Here is a 23,559-nt window from a genome sequence, read left to right on the forward strand (position 1 = left end):
ACGTTCTCCCCGTCCGCTTTGGAACTCACTGTGGGAAGGCAAATAAACCCGCCTGAATGCTGCCCGTGCCCCACCTGTCTGGCTCCTTTTCTGGCCTCTTATTCTCAGTTCAGCGCCACTGGCACTGAGCTCTTCTGCCTCAACAGAGCATCCGCGTCTCGCCCGTCTTGTGTGCTCACAGGGCCTGAATGCAGCTGGGTGAGACAGAAAGGATCCCGAGGTGCTTGAAAATAAGTTTATTGAGAAACAAGCTCTGTGCCCAGGCCACGAGTTGGGGTTGCTGCGGCTCTGCCCGGGGGCCTACTGCGCGCGCTTGGCCTCGCTGAGCAGCTCCTGCCACTTCTTCTCCATCTCCTCCTTGCAGTTGAGGAAGGCGTCCTCCAGCCGCCGCATGGACTCTGCCAGCGCGGGGTTGGTGCGCATCACCACCATGTCGTAGGCCATCCACGTGGCCTGCACTGCAACAGCCAGACAGGCCCTGGTCAGGCCACAGGGGTGGCTGCAGCGCTGGGCCCCCTGGCGAGGGCTGGGTGCCTCTGGTCACGCCCAGCATCCTGGGACAGGATGCGCTGAGCCACCCAATTACTCTAAGGAGAGAAAGCGGGTCGGCCATGTGTCAGAGGGCTCATAACAACCCCTATTAAATCTCCTCTCTACCCAGAGCAGGAACGAACCTTCCCTAATCTCACCAAGTCTTAACTTCGGAATACACCAGCCCACAACACTAAAAGGTTGGATGGCAGTATGACATGAAATGTCAGGAAAGGTTAAATACAGGTCCTTACCCATCTGCAGTTCACAGCTAGTGGCCGCAGGGTGACTCCCAGGAAGTGCTCCTCCACCCAAGCTCCCATGCTCAGGCAGGGCTGCCCACTGCCATTCCTGTGAGGCCTGAGCCTCGGGTTTTCTCATGCTCATGGGCCTGGGATGCCTGCCCACCTCCAGCAGGGCACCCCTCTGCTTTCACTGAGGCCAGCCCAGGGGCTCCTCCTTTCACGAAGGTTTGCGTGTTCATGTCAGGTGTCCCTTGGTGCTCACCACTGGACTGACTGACTTTCTTTCCCTCTGAGAGCAACTTGAGGGCAGTGCCCCTGGCCTGCAGATGACCCTGCGCTTCCAGTACGAATCCAGTGCTGTGTGCAGAGACCCCACCTCACCCCTTCCCTCTGAGCACAGCCGCCCACTCGTGTGGTTCTCCCCTTTAGACCTAAGAATAAGAGGTCATCTCTGTGTGCAGCAAACACATCCCCTTAGAAGTTCTCCGGGCTGGGCTAACAAAAGCTGGGTACTTTGGGAAACTATATCCTTCAGGAAATTAACCACGGGAGAGACAGGCAGGGAATCCCCCGGCAGTTCAGTGGGTGGGATTCTGTACTTTCACTGCTGAGGGTGCAAGTTCAGCCCCTGGTCAGGGAACTATGACCCTGCAAGCTGCATGGTGCTGCCAAAAGGAAAAAAACAGGCAGATGACTAACGACGAACGCACACGCACGTCTGCACGCAGCACGGAGGAGCAGCGCGACAGACCTGAAGCTCGACAGAAAGCGGCAGCTGTGTGGTCAGGGAGCAGTTAGAGAAGACGCATGCCGTGCGCCTCAGCAGACAGGGCATGTGACCATCTGCCCCACAGGGGCCCTCCAGCTTCTGCAGCAAGAGTCTCTGGGGACACCTGTTAACGGTAGACAGCTGGGCCCTCTCAAAGCTCAAAGAGGCTCTTACGTAGTGGGCTGGGAATGGTGCCCAGGAACCTGCATCTTAACAAGCATCATGGGTAACTCTGCAGGAAGCGCGCAGACCATCATGTCAGCCACCTGGACAGCAGGTGGAGCATGGGCCTGAGGCCAAGGCTCTCGACTCACTGGCCGTGTGACCTGGAGTCAGAGATGTAAACCACTGACCTCGTCTCCTCACACGTCAAGGCCGGACAATGTCCGGATCTCACGGCTTGCTGTGAAGATTAAACGGATGATGTACGTAAACTGCCTTGCACATATTAAGTGCTCAAGAAAGGAGAAACTCCTGCTGTAAAATAAATAACTGAGGTATTCAGGACAGAGAACTAGAGTGGGTAAAACAAAACGAAACCAAAAAAATAGCTCACAGAAAACAAGCTCCTACAGACCTACAGAGCAGCTGAAATTATAGCCCTGAGTCTCCTGAGGCCGAAGCAGAGAGGAAAATGTGCTCAGTTACAAGACTTAGTGACCGGGCTTCCTTGGTGGTGCAGTGGATGAGGGTCCGCCTGCCAGTGCAGGGCTTGAGCCTGCTCTGGGGAGATTCCACATGTCTTGGGACAACTAAGTTTGCGCCCCACAACCACTGATGCTGCGCTCTAGAGCCTGCACACTGCAGCTACTGAGCCTGCGTGCTGCAGCTCTGAAGCCTGCGCACCTGGCCTGCGTGCTGCAACAAGAGAAGCTGCCACAGTGAGAAGCCTGCGCGCTGCCACAAGAGCAGCCCCTGCTCGCCACAACGAGAGCACCAAAGCAAAGCAATGGAGATCCAGGACAGCCAAAAATAAACAAATAAAAAGTTTTTAAAAATAGAATGCTGAAAATTATTTTTTAAAAGATTCAGTGAACGTAAAATAAAAACAAACCCATTGTTGATGAGACTTTTATCCTAAGAAAGAATTTTCCTATAGGTATATTTCATGAGAGGTATGTAATATAGTTGAAAATGTCCTTGACAACGTCCTTACTTTAAATGCAACGAGGGACTTTCCCAGTGGTCCAGAGGCTAAGACTCCACGCTCCCAGTGTGGGCAGCCCAGGTTCGATCCCCGATCAAGGAACTGGATCTCACATGCCATGCCGAAACTAAAGATCCTGCATGCTGAAACTAAGAGCCAGCCTAGCCAAACAGACAAATGAAAACAACACATTCTCCTGTGTCTACAATTGTAATCACTGGTAAAAGAAAGCTGGGGGCACAGTACCAAAGCACACGTCAGAAAAGGCAATTCAGTGAGACACTAGAACATCGTATCAAGGGCACAGCCCCCTGTAATTGGATCCCAGGGAGAAATAGTACAGATAGGAGAGCCTCCCAATCATCCTTCAGAAACATGTGTCTCCTGAGTTTCCATTCAGTCAGTATTTATTGAGCACGTGCCCTGTGCTGGCATTTCACTAAGGCAGCCCTGATGATGCAGCAGTCTATAAGGCTGGATGCACCCCCGCCCTCCGGAGCGTCTCTACTAGCTGCAGCAGGAGGAGGCAGGTATAAACACACAAGACAATTACTCCTCGTGAACAGAACTATGAAGGGAACGAGCAGCATGTACTGTGACAGAGAAATGAGGTAGGAAAGCCTTATTTTAGACCAGGTAGTGAGGGCAGGCCCTCTCAGAGGGCTTTTGGCAAGGCCAGCAGAGTAGCAAAGCCAAGGTCCTATCTCTGGTTCAGTTCAGTTCAGTCGCTCAGTTGTGTACGACTCTGCAACCGCATGGACTGTAGCAGAGCAGGCATTCCCATCCATCACCAACTCCCAGAGCCTGATCAAACTCATGTCCATGGAGTCAGTGATGCCATCCAGCCATCTCATCCTCTGTCATCCCCTTCTCCTCCTGCCTTCAATCTTTCCCAGAATCAGGGTCTTTTTCAATAAGTCAGTTCTTCACATCAGGTGGCCAAATTATTGAAGCTTCAGTCTCAGCATCAATCCTTCCAGTGAATACTCAGGACTGATTTTTTTTTTTTTTTTTTTTTTTTTAGGATTGACTGGTTTGATCTCCTTGCAGTCCAAGGGACCCTCAAGAGTCTTCTCCAACACCACAGTTCAAAAGCATCAGTTCTTCCATAGTCAGCTTTCTTCACAGTCCAACCCTCACATCAGATGGACCTTTGTTGGCAAAGTAATGTCTCTGCTTTTTAACATGCTGTCTAGGTTGGTCATAGATTTTCTTCGAGGTAGCAAGCATCTTTTAATTTCATGGCTGCAGTTACCATCTGCAGTGATTTTGGAGCCCAAGAAAATAAAGTCTGTTTCCATTGTTTCCCCATCTATTTGCCATGAAGTGATGGGACTGGATGCTATGATTTTAGTGTTTTGAATGTTGAGTTTTAAGCCAGCTTTTTCACTCTCTTCCTTCACTTTCATCAAGAGGCTCTTCAGTTCCTCTTCATTTTCTGCCATAAGCGTGGTGGTATCTGCATATCTGAGGTTATTGATATTTCTCCCAGCAGCCTTGATTCCAGGTTGTGCTTCATCCACCCTGGCATTTTGCACGATGTACTCTGCATAGAAGTTAATTAAACAGGGTGACAATATGCAGCCTTGTCCTACTCCTTTCCCAATGTGGAACCAGTCTGTTGTTCCATGTCCAGTTCTAACTGTTGCTTCTTGACCTGCATACAGATTTCTCAGGAGGCAGGTCAGGTGGTCTGGTAATCCCATCTCTTGAAGAATGTTCCACAGTTTGTTGTGATCCACACAGTCAAAGGCTTTGGCACAGTCAATAAAGCAGAAGTAAACGTTTTTTTTTTTTTTAATTCTCTTGCTTTTTGTATGGTCCAACATTCTTGGCAATTTGATCTCTGGTTCCTCTGCCTTTTCTAAATCCAGCTTGAACAGCTGGAGGTTCTCAGTTCATGTACTGCTGAAGCCTGGCTTGGAGAATTTTGAACATTACTTTGCTAGCGTGTGACATGAGTGCAGTTGTGCGGTAGTCTGAACATTCTTTGGCATTCCCTTTCTTTGGGATTGGAATGAAAACTGACCTTTTCCAGTTCTGTGGCCACTGCTGAGTTTTCCAAATTTGCTGGCATATTGAGTGCAGCCCTTTAATAGCATCATCTTTTAACATTTGAAATAGCTCAACTGGAATTTCATCACTTCCACTAGCTTTGTTTGTAGTGATGCTTCCTAAGATCCACTTGACTTCTCATTCCAGGATATCTGGCTCTAGGTGAGTGATCACACCATTGTGGTTACCTGGGTCATGAAGATCTTTTTTGTATAGTTCTTCTGTGTATTCTTGCCACCTCTTCTTAATAGCTTCTGCTTCTGTTAGGTCTATACCATTTCTGTCCTTTATTGTGCCCATATTTGCATGAGGTGTTCCCTTGGCATCCCTAATTTTCTTGAAGAGATCTGCAGTCTAGCCATCTCTGAGAGGCTAGTCAGGGCTCTGCCACACACTCTGACCACCCAGTACGTAGGCTCACGTCCTCACACAGAAAATTTTTTTAAATGGTCAAGATGTGCACCTAGAAACAGGGTTCAGTTCAGTAAAGGATGAAGATAAAGTATTCCAAAATCTGTGTAGGAGAGGGGAGGACTAATGAGGGAGGCAGTAAGCAGATTTATTTTGACAGTCCCAGAGGTAGGAGCAGAGAACAGGAATGATGAGGCCAGTCAAGCTAGGCAGTAAAGGGATGAAGACAAGCCCACAGGCTAATTCACATCCCAGGCAAAATAAAGGAATCGACATTTTAAAATGTAAACGGTGAAGGTCTACCTCCTCAAACCTCAGGTCCCAGATGGCTTTTCAGGTGAATTCTACTGAACTTTGAAGAATAGTTAATTCTTATCTGCTATGAGTAATTTCAGAAATTAGGAAAAGAGGGAAGACCGGTAGGCTGACTGTATGACTTTTTAAGGAAAGCATTTGATGGATGCATCTCAGTTACACAGTGGAAAACCTGAGAATAGAGACAAGCAAAAATGAAAACACAATTTTCCCTAAGCTGGCTTATTTTAAAAGAAAAGATTATATTAAGCAAAATTATAGGTCTGTCTCACATGGAACTAAACACGAAATCCTAAATATAGTTTAACCAAATTTAACAATATGTTAAAATAATATGTTATGATCAAGTAGAATTTTTAAAAGAAATTCAAGGATAGTTGAGTATCAGAAAATCAATCAGCTTAATTAAACACAGTAATAAAAAGTAATAAAAGATTGCAGCCATGAAATTAAAACACGCTTACTCCTTGGAAGGAAAGTTATAACCAACCTAGACAGCGTATTAAAAAGCAGAGACATTACTTTGTCAACAAAGGTCCATCTAGTCAAGGCTATTTTTTTTTCCAGTAGTCATGTATGGATGTGAGAATTGGACTATAAAGAAAGCTGACCATTGAAGAATTGATGCTTTTGAACTGTGGTGTTGGAAAAGACTCTTGAGAGTCCCTTGGACTGCAAGGAGATCAAACCAGTCAATCCTAAAAAAAAAAATCAGTCCTGAATATTCACTGGAAGGACTGACGCTGAGGCTGAAGCTCCAAGACTTTGACCACCTGATGCAAAGAGCTAACTCATTTGAAAAGACTCTGATGCTGGGAAAGATTGAGGGCAGGAGGAGAAGGGGATGACAGAGGATGAGGTGGTTGGATGGCATCACCCACTCAATGGACATGAATTTGGGTAAACTCTGGGAGGTGGTGATGGACAGGGAGGCCTGGTGTGCTGCAGTCCATGCGGTTGCAAAGAGTCGTCCACTACTGAGCGACTGAACTGAACTGAATAAAAGGAGGAAATCATAGTAATATCTCAGTTAATACAAAAAAGCAGTTAGCAAAACTTAATACCTATTACCTATTGGTGATTTTAGAAAATAAAAACTCTAACAGATTAGGAACAGAAGGAGACATTTTGACCTAGTAAAGGTAATATATCAAAAACTTACAGCAAACGTTATATTTAATGGGGAAACTGTGGATAAATTCCTTTGGTAATCAAACAAGGCTGCCTCTAATAATATTGCTGGTATTGAAGATGCTGGTAAATGGAGTTTAAGAATTTAAAAGAAATAAGAGGTGTAAGATAAGAGATAAAACTATCAGTATTTGTAAATTATAAAAGTGTGTATGAAAGAATAAGGTCCAACTGTCAAGTCACTTTTAAAAAGACAACAGTTAAAAGGGGAAATATGCCCTATTAGATATCAAGATATCCTATAAAGCCCTATTCAACTTAATCAATTAATTAATTTAGCTGTGCTGTGCAGCTTGTGGGATCTTAGTTCCTTGATAAGGGATTGAACCTACACGGTCGGCAATGAACGTGCGGAGTCTTAACCAATGGACCTCCAGGGAATTCCCTAAAGCATTTTTTAAAAAATTGTGTGGTACAGACAACAGACCAATGGAAGAAAATAAATTCAGAGATAGACCTCAGTGTATATGGAATTTAGTATATGATGAAAGTAATACCAAAAATCAGTGAAAAAGATAAGTATATGCACTATGAATTAAAGACAAATATGAAAGATAAAATAACATTTATGGATAAAAATTTAGCAGATTATCTGCGACCTAGGGACTGCGTAAGCATCATAGATCATCAGGTAGAACATTGGTGAATTAGTTTCTATCAGTTTAAATGCCTCTCTTTATGTGGCTGTGCCGCATCGGCGCTGTGGCACTCGGGGTCTTTGTGGGGTCATAGGCGTGTTCACCGTGGCACGCGGGCTCCAGAGCCTGCGGGCCTCAGCAGTCGCGGCACCTGGGTGCTCTGTTTGTAACTCATGGGCTTAGATGCTCTGTGGCATATGTGATCTTAATTCCCTGACCAGGGATCAAACCTGCATCCCTGCACTGGAAGGCGGATTTCTAATCACTAGATCACCTGGGAAGTCCTGGTGAATTTGTTTTTATCGAAATATTTTTTTCAACTAAGGACAACACGGACAAATTTTTCATACAAATGACAGAATTGTACAATCCTAGAATTGATAATGAGTTAATGTCTAGACTACAAGAAACTACTTCAAATCAATAAAAGAAATCCAGTAACAACAACAAAAAAACCTGGAAAATAACAAGTGTTGCTCAGGATGTGGATAAATTAGAAACTTGTACATTACTGGTGGGAGTGTAAAATGAGGCACCATTGTGTAAAACAGTTTGAGATTCTTCAGAAAGCTAAACATAGAATTACATGCCTAGCAACTCCCCTCCTAGAAAGTATCCCAAACAATAGAGAGTGGGCTCTCACACAAACTCTGTGCAGGAGTGTTCATGGGGCACCAGGCACAACAGTTAAGCGTGCGTGTACTCAGTCGCTTGTGTCCTACTCTCTGTGACCCCATGGACTGCAGCCCGCCAGGCCCCACGCAGGCAAGATCCTGGAGTGGGCTCCCACGCCCTCCCCCAGGGGACCTCCCTGACCTGGGGCCTGAACCCAAGTCTCTCATCTCTCCTGCACTGGCACTGCTAAGTCGCCTCAGTCGTGTCCGACTCTGTGTGACCCCATGGACAGCAGCCCACCAGGCTCCGCCGTCCCTGGGATTCTCCAGGCAAGAACACTGGAGTGGGCTGCCATTTCCTTCTCCAATGCATGAAAGTGAAAAGTGAAAGGGAAGTCGCTCAGTCGTGTCCGACCCTCAGCGACCCTATGGACTGCAGTCTTCCAGGCTCCTCCGTCCATGGGATTTTCCAGGCAAGAATACTGGAGTGGGGTGCCATTACCTTCTCTGGCACTGGCACTAGCACCACCTGGAAAGCCCAACAGGTAAACAGTAGTGCCGGGGGCCAGCGTGAGGAAGTCCGCCCATGGCAAAGGTCATGAGGAAGGAGGCTTGGCATACGCAAAGGCGTGATCAAGCCTCAGGAAACCCCCTGTTCCCGAGCATCTAACCCCAAAACCAGAGTCTGTTTTATGCTCTCACCTACGCCTCTGACTTTACGGGGGACTCTCCCCCATAACCGTTTCTCTCGGAGAAGGAGTAAACGTGCAGCTCCAAGGCAATACAAATTCCTGGGCGTGACAAGAGTGTTTCAGCTTCCGGACTCCTCTGAAGGTTATCTAGCCCGCCTGTATAGGTTCGTCCGGCCACATGTGATTGTTTACAGCCTCCCAACCTGAGAGGCATGAGATGTTTTAGACTTACTAAAGGCAAGTTCTTTTGGGGAGTTAGAAATTATTAGTATGATGGCTTGGTTAGGAATTATATTGGTGAAGGGTTTTTCATTTGTTGTGTCAATAATTGCTGCTAATTCCCTGCTCTGGGTGGGACAAGGATGTCTCAGGACAGACCTCTCTGCTGACAGAGTAGCTTGTGTGACAGGATTATCCATACTCCTGCCACATGATTGTTTACTACCTCTTAACCATAAACAGCACAGAATTTTGGAGTATTTTGAGAGTCTTAATTAGCATAAGGCTTTTTCTTCTTGTTGAGTCAATGATTGCCACCAGGCCTCCATATCCTTAGGCACCTGGGAATATATTAATCAATGTATTTGGAATATAGCAAAGGAAATATAGTAGTTTTTGATGTTAGCGATACTAGACTTTTTGAGTTAATGGATTTTCTCTTTTGTAATAGATCACTGTACTTTGTTATAAATCACTGTGTCCTTGCAATGTAAAAATGTAACTTTATCATATCTTAAGACTAAATAGATCTTAAGGGGAGCATTGGTGAAAGGATTTTCATTTGTTGGGCTGATGTTTGCTGCTAAATCTCCATGTTCCCTACCCTTATAATGAATATAACTAACATATAGAAGAAATAAGTATTAACCTTTAAGCATATAGGAGAAATAAGTATTAACCTTTAAGACTAATCATGTTAACCTTGGGTTAAATAAATTCCTTTCTTGATTGTAACTCACTACACCCTCACCCTATAGGAATGCAACTTTATTTGGAGGGTGGTTCCTGGTTTAAGAAAAAACACGCTTGGAAGAAATAAGTTTTTTGGTTATCAGAAAGAAAGGATCCTAAAATGTCAGCAGGTCTCACTCATGGCCAGAAGATGATGTACCTTTTTTTATACATTTATGTGAAGCACCTGATTTTGATAAAGGTCAGGACTGCTGACCCCCGCGTGACTCTGTATTCATCCCTATGTGTAACAAAAGGTATATAAGCAAACCCAAAAATAAAGAAATCAGATCAGTTTCCGGAAAGACTGATTCCCTCATGTCGCTTCTTTCTTGCTCCCGTTTTTCTGGCTGAATTCCCATCTGGAGCATGGATGCCATTCCACGTAATCCAAGTTATTCAGCCTCTTTTTCTCCACTAATCTTCCTACTACACTATCCATTTCTAATCTCTCTATATCTGTGATTAAATATGTATTTTTCCAAAGATGCCAACTCCGTCCCCACCTTCGAATCACCCTGGATCCACCGGGGCTGGACCCTGGCACAGTAGGACACAACCTCAATATACATCAGTGGATGAATACATGAAATATTATTTAGCCATATAAAGGAATACAGTACTCATATATGCAACAGTATGGGTAAACCTTGAAAATAACTATGTTAGGTAAAAAAAGCTAGAAACAAAATGCTACATATTATTTGATTCTTTAAATGACATATCCAGAATAGGGAAATCCATAGAGACTGGAAACAGATTGGTGGTTGCCGGGGGTTGTGAACAGAGAGGTATGGGAGTGATTGCTTCACAGGTAAAAAGTACCTTTTTTGGGTGATGAGAATGTTGTGGAACTGTTACCGAAACTGCAGTCTGCCTGCTGCTGCCCAAAAGCCAGTAAAGAGGCCAAGCTGGCGCGAAGGAAAGTTTGCTTTATTCTGGACGCCAGCATCCAGCGGGGAGGGAGGGCACACATCGGTCCAAAGGCCAACGCCTCCTGACTGACAGTCAGTGGGCAACAGCTTTTATTGACACAGAGAGCTACCTGCACACAAAAAAGTACAGTCAGCACTGACAGTCATCTTGAAATTGGGCATCGGTGATGTGACCAGCATCATCTTGGCTGCTTTAGGCGTAGTTAGTCTTCAGTTTCAGGGTCCATTTGTCTCCACTTTTTGAGGCAGATTATTGGGATTGAGGCAGCTTATGTCATGGCTGCAGTCTGGCCGTCCTGTAGTTAAGTTCTTCCACCTCGTGGGGGTTTCAGTAGCTGTGAGGCAGCTCACAGGATACGGCTCAGAATATTATCTGTAGCTCACGAAAGTGAAAGTCGCTCAGTCATGTCCAACTCTTTCCGACCCCATGGGCTGTAGCCTGGCAGCCTCCTTTGTCCATGGAATTCTCCAGGCAAGAATAGTGGGCAACTGTTCCCTTCTCCAGGGGATCTTCCCCTGGAAGGGGAAGGGATCGAACCCAGGTCTCCTGCATCGCAGGCGGATTCTTTAGTGCCTGGGCCACCAAGGAAGTCTGTGAGGAGGAACTGAAAGCCTTTGACTGTGCTCGGTGAGGCTCCTGTGACTGTTTTCCTTTGTTTCTGCATGTTCTCACCTCTCTGATTATACTTATTCTTTGGCTAACGTTTTTCCATAGACAAAAAGCAGGCTGAGGACATGCAGGGGGCTATAGGGTCCTGTTCTGTTTCACAACTAGATGGAGCTTGTGGTGGCACAAAATTATGAATGTATCATATGCCATTGAATGTGTGTGTGCATGTAGTCATGTCTGACTCTTTTCAACCCTGTGGACTGCAGCCCACTAGGCTCCTCTAACCATGGGATTCTCCAGGCAAGAATACTTGGGTGGGTTTCCATTTCCTCCTCCAGGGGGTCTTCCTGTACACTGTTATTTATTCCACTTAGTAAGACGTCCTCCAGATTCATCATCCATGTTGTCGCAGACAACAGGCTTTCCTTCTGTTCAAGGCTGAAGACTACCCCACTGGGGTGTATGTAAATGCATCACATTTCCTTCATGTATCCATCCGTCAACAGACACCTAGGTTGTTTACATACTTTGGCTATTTGTGAATAAAGCTGCAATGAACATGGAAATGAAGATATCTCTTTGAGACACTGATTTCATTCCCTTCACTTCCTGGATATATACCCAGAAGAGGAATTGTTGATCATATGGTAGTTGTATTTTTAATATTTTGAGAAACCTCCAAGCTGGTTTTCATAATGGCCACACCAATTTATATTGGTGTTGTTCAGTTGCTAAGTCAAGTCTGACCCTTTGCGACCTGTGAACTGCAGCACGCCAGGCTTCCCTGTTCTTCACTGTCTCCCAGAGTTTGCTCAGACTCATGTTCTTGTTCATGTTCTCAAACTCTTGCTTAAACTCATGTCAGTGATACCATCCAACCATCTCGCATTATACCGTTTACACTGGCTCTGTGATTCTATTTTGACAGTGCATAGAGTATCTCCGGAGAAGGCAATGGCACCCCACTCCAGTACTCTTGCCTGGAAAACCCCATGGACGGAGGAGCCTGGAAGGCTGCAGTCCATGGGGTCGCTGAGGGTTGGACACGACTGAGCGACTTCACTTCCACTTTTCACTTTCCTGCATAGGAGAAGGAAATGGCAACCCACTCCAGTGTTCTTGCATGGAGAATCCCAGGGACGGGGGAGCCTGGTGGGCTGCCGTCTATGGGGTTGCACAGAGTCAGACACGACTGAAGTGACCTAGCAGCAGAATATCTCCACCTCTGTATAAATCTGGCACTCCCAACTCAGCATTATCCATAACTGAATTCACTCTTCCCCATCTCCTGTTAAACCTGCTCTGATTTCTGTATTCAGAAACTCTTCAGTTTTCTCCTTTGCTCTTCCATTGAACTAACTCATGCTCATATTTTAGTCCTAGTTGAGAAGCAATTTACTCTAGGAGGCCTTTCTTGGCTCTTTATATCAAATTAGGTTCCACCTTTGGCTACTTATAGCTCCATGCAGATTATTCACCCTTCAGTTCAGTTCGTTTGCTCAGTGGTGTTTGACTCTTTGTGACCCCATGAACTGCAACAACGCCAGGCTTCCTTGTCCATCACCAACTCCCGAAGCTTGCTCAAACTCATGTCCATCGAGTCGGTGATGCAATCAAACCACCTCATCCTCAGTCATCCCCTTCTCCTCCTGCCTTTAATCCTTCCCAGCATCAGGGTCTTTTCAAGTGAGTCAGCTCTTTGCATCAGGTGGCCAAAGTATTGGTAGTTTCAGCCTCAGCATCAGTCGTTTCAATGAATAGTTAGAACTGATTTCTTTAAGGATTGACTGGTTTGATATCCTTGCAGTCCAAGAGACCCTCAAGAGTCTTCTCCAACACCACAGTTCAAAAGCATCAATTATTTGATGCTCAGCTTTCTTTGTGGTCCAACTCTCATATCCATATATTACTACTGGAAAAACCATAGCTTTGACTAGACGGGCCTTTGTTGGCAAAATAATGTCTCTGCTTTTTAATATGCTGTCTAGGTTGGTCATAGCTTTTCTTCCAAGGAGCAAACTTCTTTTAATTTCATGGCTGCAGTCACCATCTGCAGTGATTTTGGAGCTCCAAAAAATAAAGTCTGTTCACGTGTACCCCAATGTTCATGGCAGCACTGTTTACAATAGCCAGGACATGGAAGCAACCTAGATGTCCATCGGCAGATGAATAGATAAGAAAGTTGTGGCACATATACATAATGGAATATTATTCAGCCATTAAAAAAGGCATTTGAATCAGTTCTAATGAGGTGGATGACACTGGAGCCTATTATACAGAGTGAAGTAAGTCAGAAAGAAAAACACCAATACAGTATATATATGGAATTTAGAAAGATGGTAATGATGACCCTATATGTGAGACAGCAAAAGAGACACAGATGTAAAGAACAGTTCTTTAAACTCTGTGGGAGAAGGTTGAGGGTGGGATGATTTGATAGGGTAGCGTTGAAATGTGTATATTATCATATGTGAAGCAGATTGCAGTCCAGGTTTAATGCATGAGACAGGGTGCCCAGGGCTGGTACACTGGGATGACCCTAGGGGATGGGATGGGGAGGGAGGTGGGAGGGGGATCCTGGATGGGGAACACATGTGCACCTGTGGCTGATTCATGTCCATGTTTGGCAAAAACCACTACAATACTGTAAAGTAATTAGCCTCCAATTTAAAAAAATTAATTAATTAAAATAAAAAAATAAAATGTTTGGGAAAGAAAACAAAAATAAAAATAAAGTCTCTCACTGTTTCCATTGTTTCCCCATCTATTTGCCATGAAGTAATGGGACCAGATACCATGATCTTCTTTTTTTGGATGTTGAGTCTGAAGCCAGCTTTTTCATTCTCTTCTTTCACTTTCATCAAGAGGCTCTTTAGTTCTTTGCTTTCTGCCATAAGGGTTGTGTCATCTGCATATCTGAGGTTATTGACATTTCTCCCTGCAGTCCTGACTCCAGCTTGTACTTCATCCAGCCTGGCATTTCGCATGCTGTATTCTGCATAGAAGTTAAATAAGCAGGGTGACAAGATACAGCCTTGACATACTCCTTTCCCAATTTGGAACAAGTCTTTAGTTTCATGTCTGGTTCTAACTGTTGCTTCTTGACCTGCATACAGATTCCTCAGGAGGCAGGTGAGGTGGTCTGCTATTCCCATCTCTTGAAGAATGTTCCACAGTTTGTTGTGATCTACACAGTCAAAGGCTTTGGTGTAATTAATAAAGCAGAAGTAGATGTTTTTCTGGAATTCCTTTGCTTTTTCTATGAACCAACAGATGTTAGAAATTTGATCTCTGGTTTCTTTGCCTTTTCTAAATCCTGCTTGAACATCTGGAATTTCACAGTTCATGTACTGTTGAAGCCTGGCTTGGAGAATTTTGAGAATTACTTTGCTAGTGTGTGAGATGAGTGTAATTGTGTGATAGTTTGAACATTCTTTGGCATTGTCCTTCTTTGGGATTGGAATAAAAACTGACCTTTTCCAGTCCTGTGGCCACTGCTGAGTTTTCCAAATTTGCTGACATATTGAGTGCAGCACTTTCACAGCATCATCTTTCAGGATTTGAAAGAGCTCAGCTGAAATTCCATCACCTCCACTAGCTTGGTTTGTAGTGATGCTTCCTAAGGCCCACTTGACTTCTCATTCCAGAATGTCTGGCTCTAGGTGAGTGATCACACCATTGTGATTATCCGGGTCATGAAGATCTTTTTTGCATAGTTCTTCTGTGTATTCTTGCGACCTCTTCTTAATATCTTCTGCTTCTGTTTGGTCCATACTATTTCTGTCCTTTATTGAGCCCAACTTTGCATGAAACATTCCCTTGGTATCTCTAATTTTCTTGAAGAGATCTCCAGTGTTTCCCATTCTATTGTTTTCCTCTATTTCTTTGCTTTGATCATTTAGGAAAACTTTCTTATCTCTCCTTGGTACTCTTTGGAACTCTGCATTCAGATGGGTATAGCTTTCCTTTTCTCCTTTGCCTTTCATTTTAACACTTATCAAAATCTGTTGTAACTACTTGCTCAGTTATTTTTCTTCTCTACATGATCATCTGCTTCTGGAACAGGGACCCCACAATAGTATGGCTGAAGACTGAACTTTGGGGAAAGGGAAGTAATCAGATCTTCTGGGGATTCCTAGATACTGGATCTGAACTGACACAAATTCCTGGGGACCCAAAGCATTGCCACCAGCATAGTGGTTCACCAGTCAGCAGACGGAGGCCCGGTTACCCATGGAGCTCTAGCTCACAGTGGGCTCAGTGGGTTTCTGAACCCATACCGTGGTAATTTCCCCAGTTCCAGGATGGATAATTGAAATATACATACTCAACAACTGGGAGAATCCCCATATTTACTCCCTAATCCACAGAGTGAGGGTTATTTGGCAGGAAAGACCACGTGGAGGTGACTAGAACTGCCTCTACCTGTGAAAGAAGTAAACTAAAAGCCACACCGCACTCCTGAAGGGACTGCAGAGATTATTACTACAATTAACAACTTGAAAGACACAGGAGGTAGTTCCCACCACAGTTTCATTCCACTTGCCTATCGGGCATGGACAGAAGACAAATCTTAGAGAGAATGACAGTGGATTTGTGTAAACTCAATCAGGAGGTGACACCAATTGCAGGTGCTGCTACAGATGTGTTTTTGTTGTTTGAACAAATAAACATATCCCCTGGTACCTCGCATATTATACAACCTAAATGTATACAATATTACACATCAATTATATCTTAATAAAATTAGAAAAATAAAACTTGAAGGAAAGAAATCTGGAGAAAAATATTGCAAAATCCTTTGAGACATGTTAAAGAATATTTGAATAATTAGAGAGAAATACCACATTTCTACCTGAGAATGAAGTGAAGTGAAGTGAAGTGAAAGTTGCTCAGTCACGTCCGACTCTTTGCGACCCCATGGACTATACAGTCCATGGAATTCTCCAGGCCAGAATACTGGAGTGGGTAGCCTTCCCAACCCAGGGATTGAACCCAGGTCTCCTGCATTGCAGGCAGATTCCTTACCAGCTTAGCGACAAGGGAAGCCTGCCTGAGAATATTTAATGTTAAAAACGTCTTATTCAGGACTTCCCTGGTCATTCAGTGGTTAAGAGGCCTTCTTCCAATGCAGGAGACACAGGTTCAGTCTCTGGTCAGGGAATTAAGATTCCACATGCTGCACGGCAACTAAAGCCTTGAGCCGCAACTCCTGGAGCCTGTGTGCTCTGCAGCCCATGGGCCACCCAGCTAGAGAGCCGTCAGGCCACAGGGAAGAGCCTGTGGGTCACAATGAGAGATCCTGCATGCCGCAGCTACGACCCGACCCGACCCGACCCGGCCAAATAAGCATTTTTTTAAAAGATATCATTCTTTCCATATTAGTGTATACATTTAACACAATTCCAAATAAAATATTAAATGAATCGAGTCTTCATCTGGAGAATAAACAAGTGAGAAAAGGTGAAAAGGAAAAGAAAGAAAGAATAATGAAGGGGAGCTTACTGATTAATAATAATGAAACTAGTGTGATAAACCAAAAACCTAACTTATTATAAAACAAGTTAGCTATCTCTGCCCTACTACATGTAAAAAATTTCATGAGTAATAAAGAAATCGCTTCTCAACTAATAGGATAGGATGGGATAGATTTGGGGCAGGGGTGGGAAACCCAGTTAGAATCTCTCCTCCTACCTGAGAAGTGTCACATTCTCAGGGCTCACTCTCATAAGTCGTGCAGCCAAATTTGTACTGGGAAATTTATCCTAGGTCATGATTTGACTTAAAGAGATCAGAAAGAGAAACTTTAAGCCTTGAAGTCAAGAGGATTTGGCTTTTTAATACTGTTTAAAATATATATATATATTTGTATAAATATGCACATTTATATTTATTTGCTGGTTGGTGCTTTTGATAGTTGATGACTGCTTCTTTGGTGATTTTGTTTGGCCTGTGTGGTCACTGGAAAAATGGGGCAAGAGCCTTCCCAGGGGCAACAGAAGCTAAAGACTTATGTGTTGGGCTTCATTTTAAATTTAACCTAAAGGGTAAGGTTGTGAGATTCATCCTGGTCTAAAATTATGTTACTTCTTTCAACAATATTTGTCTTAACCTGTCCTAGCGACACTATGACAAAATAGTTCTGTTGCTTACGCTTCAGGTAGAAAAATATCTTAGTGTTCTCAACTATTAGATTTGAATCCATGGGCCCAAGGACAAATTATTTACTTTGAGAAACTATAAAAAGTAAACTTTACAAAACATTTTAATACTATTTAATCTGTGGTTGCTTATAGGTTGATAAAAACATAACTTTATCAGCTGATAAATCGCTAAAGCAAGTTTTTATAAGATTTGATTGCCCCCCAAATTAGACAACTGTGCAGAATATTTATATAAAAATAGGGTTATAAAAGAGGAAAATATGCGCAACTAAAATGAAGGAAAGAATAACCTAAAGGGAAAATAATGGACCTTATACCAGTTCAAGGAATGTGATGCGGAAAAGCACCAAAGGGAGGGGATGTAGAATCATGTGCAACAGAACCCTCATTCATGCCGAGCAGATGCAGGCTACATTTGTGTCATTTCTCTGAGGAAGAAAGTACAAAAGCCTTCCAAGATGTGCAGCTGCTTGAATTCAATAGCTGAATGTATCAAATAATTTTAGTTTTTACTTAGAAAATTTCAAAGACAAATTTTAAAAATCATCAAAGCTAAGTTTTTTCTGTGACTTGTTTCAATATAAATACCTGTCAACCTCATCTCTACGGTGAGAGAGCATTTTTTTAAATACAACACTATTACCTTAGTAATATCAACTTAATTATTATTACTTAATAACTTAAGCCAAAGCCTTTGACTGTGTGGATAAGAACAAACTGTGTAAAATTCTTAAAGAGCTGGGAATATCAGACCACCTTACCTGCTTCCTGAGAAATCTGTATCCAGGTCAAGAAGCAAAGTTAGAACTCAACATGGAACAACAGAGTGGTTCCAAATTGGGAAAGGAGTATGTCAAGGCTGGGTATGGTCACTCTGCTTATGTAACTTCTATGCAGAGTATATCATGCGAAATGCTGGGCTGGATGAAGCACAAGCTGGAGTCAAGACTGCAGGGAGAAATATCAGTAACTTCAGATATGCAGATGGCACCACCTTATGGCAGAAAGAGGAACTAAAGAGCCTCTTGATGAAGGTGAAAGAGGAGAGTGAAAAAGCTGGCTTAAAACTCAACACTCAAAGAATGAAGATCTAGGCATCTGGTCCCATCATTTCATGGCAAATAGATGGGGAAACAATGGAAACAGTGGGCTCCAAAATCGCTGCAGATGGTGACTGCAGCCATGAAATTAAAAGACACTTACTCCTTGGAAGAAAAGCTATGACCAACCTAGACAGCATATTAAAAAGCAGAGACATTATTTTGCCAACAAAGGCCCGTCTAGTCAAAGCTATGGTTTCTCCAGTAGTCACATATGGATGGAAGAGTTGGACCACAAAGAAAGCTGAGTGTTGAAAAATTGATGCTTTTAAATTGTGGTGTTGGAGAAGACTCTTGAGAGTCCCTTGAACTGCAAGGAGATCCAACCAGTCAATCCTAAAGGAAATCAGTCCTGACTATTCATTGGAAGGACTGATGCTGAAGCTGAAACTCCAATACTTTGGCCACCTGATGTGAAGAGCTGACTCATTTGAAAAGACCCTGATGCTGAGAAAGAGTGAAGGCAGGAGGAGAAGTGGATGACACAGGATGAGATGGTTGGATGGCATCACCAACTCGATGGACATGAGTTTGAGCAAGCTTCGGGAGTTGGTGATGGACAGGGAAGCCTGGCGTGCTGCAGTCCATGGGGTGACAAAGAGTCGGACATGACTGAGCGACTGAACTGAACTGAACTGAATAACTTACTTACCTACCACCTTAATTACTGTTGGAATATTTACCAAAGAGAGATTCCAGTGAATCTAAATAAAAATGCAGTACAAGCCTGGTTCCTTTGGCACACCAGATAGTTTTGAATTAAATGTTAAAAAAAAACAACACACTAAAACCACAAAGTAGAGGAAAATATAAGTGACTGTTTCACTGATCTTGAATTAGGGAAAGATTTTCTAAGCATTGAAGCAATGGGAATAAATCAGAAAGGAAAATATAAATACATTTTTACTACATAAGACTTCTCCTCACTGAAGCTTCATATACAAAATTAAAGGAAAATGACAAACTGGGAAAAATATTTCCTACAGTTTTGAACTAGTACCTAAGAGTCTTAATACAGAAAGAGCTCTTACAAATCAGTAAGACATTCTCTCACAGAAATCAGCTATACTCTTCTTGTTCTCAGTGCCAAGCTTGTGTTAAGGCTAGCTCCTTTTCAGCCTTTAGTTCTGGAAAACCTGCCTAATTGGTCTTCCTGCTCCAGGCTTTTCTTTCTGAACTATCTCTCACACTGTTACCAGAGCTATCTTTCTAAAAGGCAGCTGACTTCCTCGAAATTCCAAATGATTCCCTATCACTTACATAAGAAAGGTAGACCTCTTTAACTTGGCATTGCATTAAAGATGTTTCTTCTCACCTTTCAGCCTCTTATTTTATGGCCTGCCACCTTGTGAATCTCATGCACTACTCGGACTTCTTGACTATGCCAATCTTTCCCTCATAGGCACACAGCCTTGACTATTTCTTTTCCTGGACAGCCCCTCTTCTCTGCTCACAGGACCGACCTCATCTGTCCAATCCCTACTCCTTCTCTAATGCTCTGCTTTGTTCAAAGCCTCACTTGCCTTCCCAAGAAGTCTGCCTCTCCTCTGCTCCTTCCCCAGTACTTGGTGTACGTCATTATTAGCATTTGCTGGATTATAGCTTTACCATAAAGTTAAAATGTGCTTTAAATTTACATGTTTAAATATAATTAGTCATCTTGATGTCTGTTACTGGTCCCTACTCACTTCTCAAGAAGGAGCATCTTTATTCAACTTTGTATTTTTAAAAAAGCACATATATGTGCTTAGTAAATGGTGTTAAATAAGACAATATTTAATTAGATTGAAGGAATCAAACAACTTATAGTGGAAAATGAATTCTAGAACTTTTTAAAAAGGTATATCTAAAACTTCCAAGTATGTGGGCACGAAATTGAGAACATTTTTAAGTAGAAATTTTCTGAAGACTTGTAGTAAGTGGAGATTACTTAAAAACTAATAATGCATTAAAAATAGTTTGTTTTCATTTAAGTAGAGTATTTGGGCACTCTAAAATTTGTTTCACATTGTAATTTTCTCTAATAAAACGGGATAACACAATTTTAAGAATTACATATATTCCGAACTAGTAAAGAACAAATTAAAGAAATTATAATTGTATCACTACCACTGCTAGTTACTGCTTACTGGAAACATGTTAAATAAAATAACAGACTAACATTCTTTTCCAAAAGTGGAGAAATTAGTTCAATTCTGTTGCTGCTTTTGGAGAAGGAAATGGTAATCCACTCCAGTATTCTTGCCCAGGAAATCCCATGGACAGAGGAGCCTGGCGGGCTACAGTCCATGGTGTCACAAAGAGTTGGGCACGACTGAGCGACTAACCATTTACTAGTTCTTCATGGTACTGTGTGCCCAGTTACAAAAGAAGGAGTTACTATTTCTGCCCTCAAGAAGATAATAGTCCATTTGCTGGAATAAGATGCAAACACACAAAAATAATCAGAAAACAATTCAAGGCAATATCAGTGGTTAGTATAAAATCTTGTGGTATAGTAGCTACATGGTGAAGAAGTTGAAGAGTAGTCAGGGAAGACCTGATTGAGGAGGTACTTGGTTTGAGCTTGGAAGTATAAGGAAGATTTGAGCTCTTGGAAAGGAGGAAGGTACCTTGCCTGGGAAAACATCCTACCTGAGATTTTTTCCATCTCTTCCAACAGCTTTTCCAAGTCTTTATTCAGGTCTGAGAGCATTTTCAGCATGTTGTCATAGCTTCTCTCCCCAGGGTCAGGATCAGCCATCTAGGGAGTGCACAGAGAGGAGATGCAGTGAGACAGGTTCGTGTTTCAATTCTAGCTCCACTCCTCACAGCGGGGCACCCAAGCCAGAAAACTTACGTTGTCTTTAACTCCTCTTATCTTCCTGACCTAAAGAGTCAGTAGCATCTGACTCTTTGCAACCTCATGGACTGTAGCCCACCAGGCTCCTCTGTCTATAGAATTCTCCAGGCAAGAATGCTGGAGTGGGTAGCCATTCCCTTCTCCAGGGGATCTTCCTGACCCAGGAATTGAACCCTAGTCTCCTCCTTTGCAGGTGGATTCTTTACTCTCTGAGCCACAAGCAAAGCCCCTTCCTGAACTAAGGGGTCACTAAAACTCGCCAATTTCATTTTTTCATGGAATAAACATTAAATCATCTATGGGTCAGGGCGACTGTGCCTGAAAGCCACCACTGAACTGAACCCTGCTCTTGTGGAGATCACAGCCTGATCCAGCTCTTTGACGTCTCTTCCTTCTTCCTTTCTGTTCTCCAAGGCTGCTGCTTTAATAGAGGTCCACTTCATTATCCACTATTGATTACAGCTTTACTGGGTGTCTACTAATTGCCAGACATCTGCTATGGTTATGGGGACACTGTAGTGTATCTGAGGATTCAAACAGACTGGATGCCGTCATGGAGTTTCCATTCTAGGGGGAGAGACTGAAAATAGCCAAGTTAACAGATTCATAAAGATACCTTGAGTTTGTGGTCACTGCTACAAAGAAATGAAAAAGATGGTGTAATAAAGAAGACTTTTCAGAAGAGTGATGCTCTGGCCTGTAAAGTCAGAGAAGTCCTTTCTAATGTAGTGGCATTTGAGCTGCCACTTGAAAGATAAAAAGGAGTTGTCTTCTGAAGATTGAGGGGAAAAGTTCTAGACAGAGGAAATGGCTCAAGAAAAGGTGAGAGCCACCCTAGTGTGTTTTAAGGGATAGAGAATGGAGCTGTTGAGAGTGATAGGACATGAAATCAACTAAATAGTCAAGAACTTTGCTTTTATTTTGAGAGTGATGAAAAGCCACTGGAGGTTGAGGGAGCAGGGGATCATGTGATTACGTTATAGGGTAACAGCACACTTCAGCTGCTGTCTGGATAATGGACTGCTGCAGGAGGTTGAGAGGAGGAAAGAGTGGGAAGATCTATTAGTCAAGAGAGCACTAAAGTGGTCTAGAGATAACAGCACTTGAACTTCAGTGATACTATCAATATTGAGAAGTGAAGTGTTCTGGTTAATCTGTGGAGGATGAGCCAACAGCACTGGGTAGAGGACTTATGTCAAGGTTTTCAGGGGCAAGTGGTGGGAAGAGAAAAATTAAAATGATCCCTAATTTTGATGAGAACAACTTGGAAGGTGGTGGTGTTGTTAATGGAAATAGGGAAGACCAGGAGAGGAGCAGATTAGAAGAAAACCAGGTGCTCCACTTTTTTGAGGCGGAGTTGCTGCTCAGTGCTGCATGTGGGACCTTAGTGGGATCTTAGTGCCTCAGTCAGGAGATGAACCCAGGCCCCTTGTAGGGGAGCATGGAGTCGTAACTGTTGGCTCATCGGGGAGTTTCCAGCTGCTCTATTCTGAACGTGTTGCTACTATGGGATGCCTATTGGTGGTGGTTTAGTCGCTAAGTCATGTACGACTTGCGAGCCCATGGACTGTAGCCCGCCAGGCTTCTCTGTCCATGGGATTTTCCCAGCAAGAATACTGGAGTGGATTGCCGTTTCCTTCTCCAGGGGATCTTCCCAACCCAGGAATCGAACCCAGGTCTCTTGCATTGCAGGCGGATTCTTTACCGACTGAGCTATGAGGGAAGCCAGGCCTCCAATTGGAGATCCAAATAGGCAGCTGAATACAACAGCCTGGAGTTCAGGAGATAGGCTGGAGCTGAAAATATGAAGCTTGGACCTAATGGTACAGGCTCTCTTCATCTTTCACTTGGACTATTGTCCTAGAATTGTAACTGGTCTCCCTGCTTGCAGCTTCCTCATGTCCAATCTATTTTCCAGTTCACGCCCTGAGTGACCTTTCTTAACATGCAAAACGAACCATGTCATATTGCTTGAAACTCTTCAATAGCTCCTATTTCTTTCAGGATAAAATATAACCTCTTTACTATAGATATAAGAGCCTTCATAATCTAACTCCTCACTGCCACTATTCTCATCTGGTTCCAAGATATGTGTTTCAAATAACTGAAAGCCTTAAGAGACCCAACATTTAATGAGATGTTATTTAAAATTTACAAGAGTTGTGTATTTACAAGAGATGTAATGAAAAACTATCCATGAAACTAACACAAAACTCTGGAAAGTTAAAAAATCTCTACAGTTTTCTTACAAAACAGCAAAATAAGTACAAAATGGAATGAAATAATTCTATCATGTGGGTGGTTACAAAAACCTACATGAAAGCAAAGAAATAGGTAATGACATAATTC

General features: G+C 43.2%; 1 protein-coding gene across 1 annotated transcript; it reads right to left on the bottom strand.

Annotated features, from left to right (window-relative positions):
• Nucleotides 1-300: 300 nt before the first annotated feature.
• Nucleotides 301-21,111, bottom strand: SYCE3 (synaptonemal complex central element protein 3). Its single transcript, XM_068969765.1, has 2 exons — nucleotides 21,003-21,111; nucleotides 301-458 (listed from the first exon to the last, which is right to left on the bottom strand). The coding sequence occupies exons 1-2, from the start codon at nucleotides 21,109-21,111 to the stop codon at nucleotides 301-303; spliced, it is 267 nt and encodes an 88-aa protein (XP_068825866.1).
• Between the last annotated feature and the right edge of the window lie 2,448 nt (nucleotides 21,112-23,559).

Source organism: Capricornis sumatraensis, chromosome 4 (genome assembly GCF_032405125.1).
Source record: "Capricornis sumatraensis isolate serow.1 chromosome 4, serow.2, whole genome shotgun sequence".
NCBI classification, from domain to species: Eukaryota; Metazoa; Chordata; class Mammalia; order Artiodactyla; family Bovidae; genus Capricornis; species Capricornis sumatraensis.

What these genes read in the sequence shown, in the direction of transcription:
- SYCE3 (XM_068969765.1), bottom strand. Translation starts at nt 21,111, where the DNA reads ATGGCTGATCCTGACCCTGGGGAGAGAAGCTATGACAACATGCTGAAA. An exon ending in AGAGATGGAAAAAATCTCAG is followed by an intron (nt 459 to 21,002) that starts GTAGGATGTTTT and finishes TGGCTGTTGCAG; the next exon opens with TGCAGGCCACGTGGATGGCC.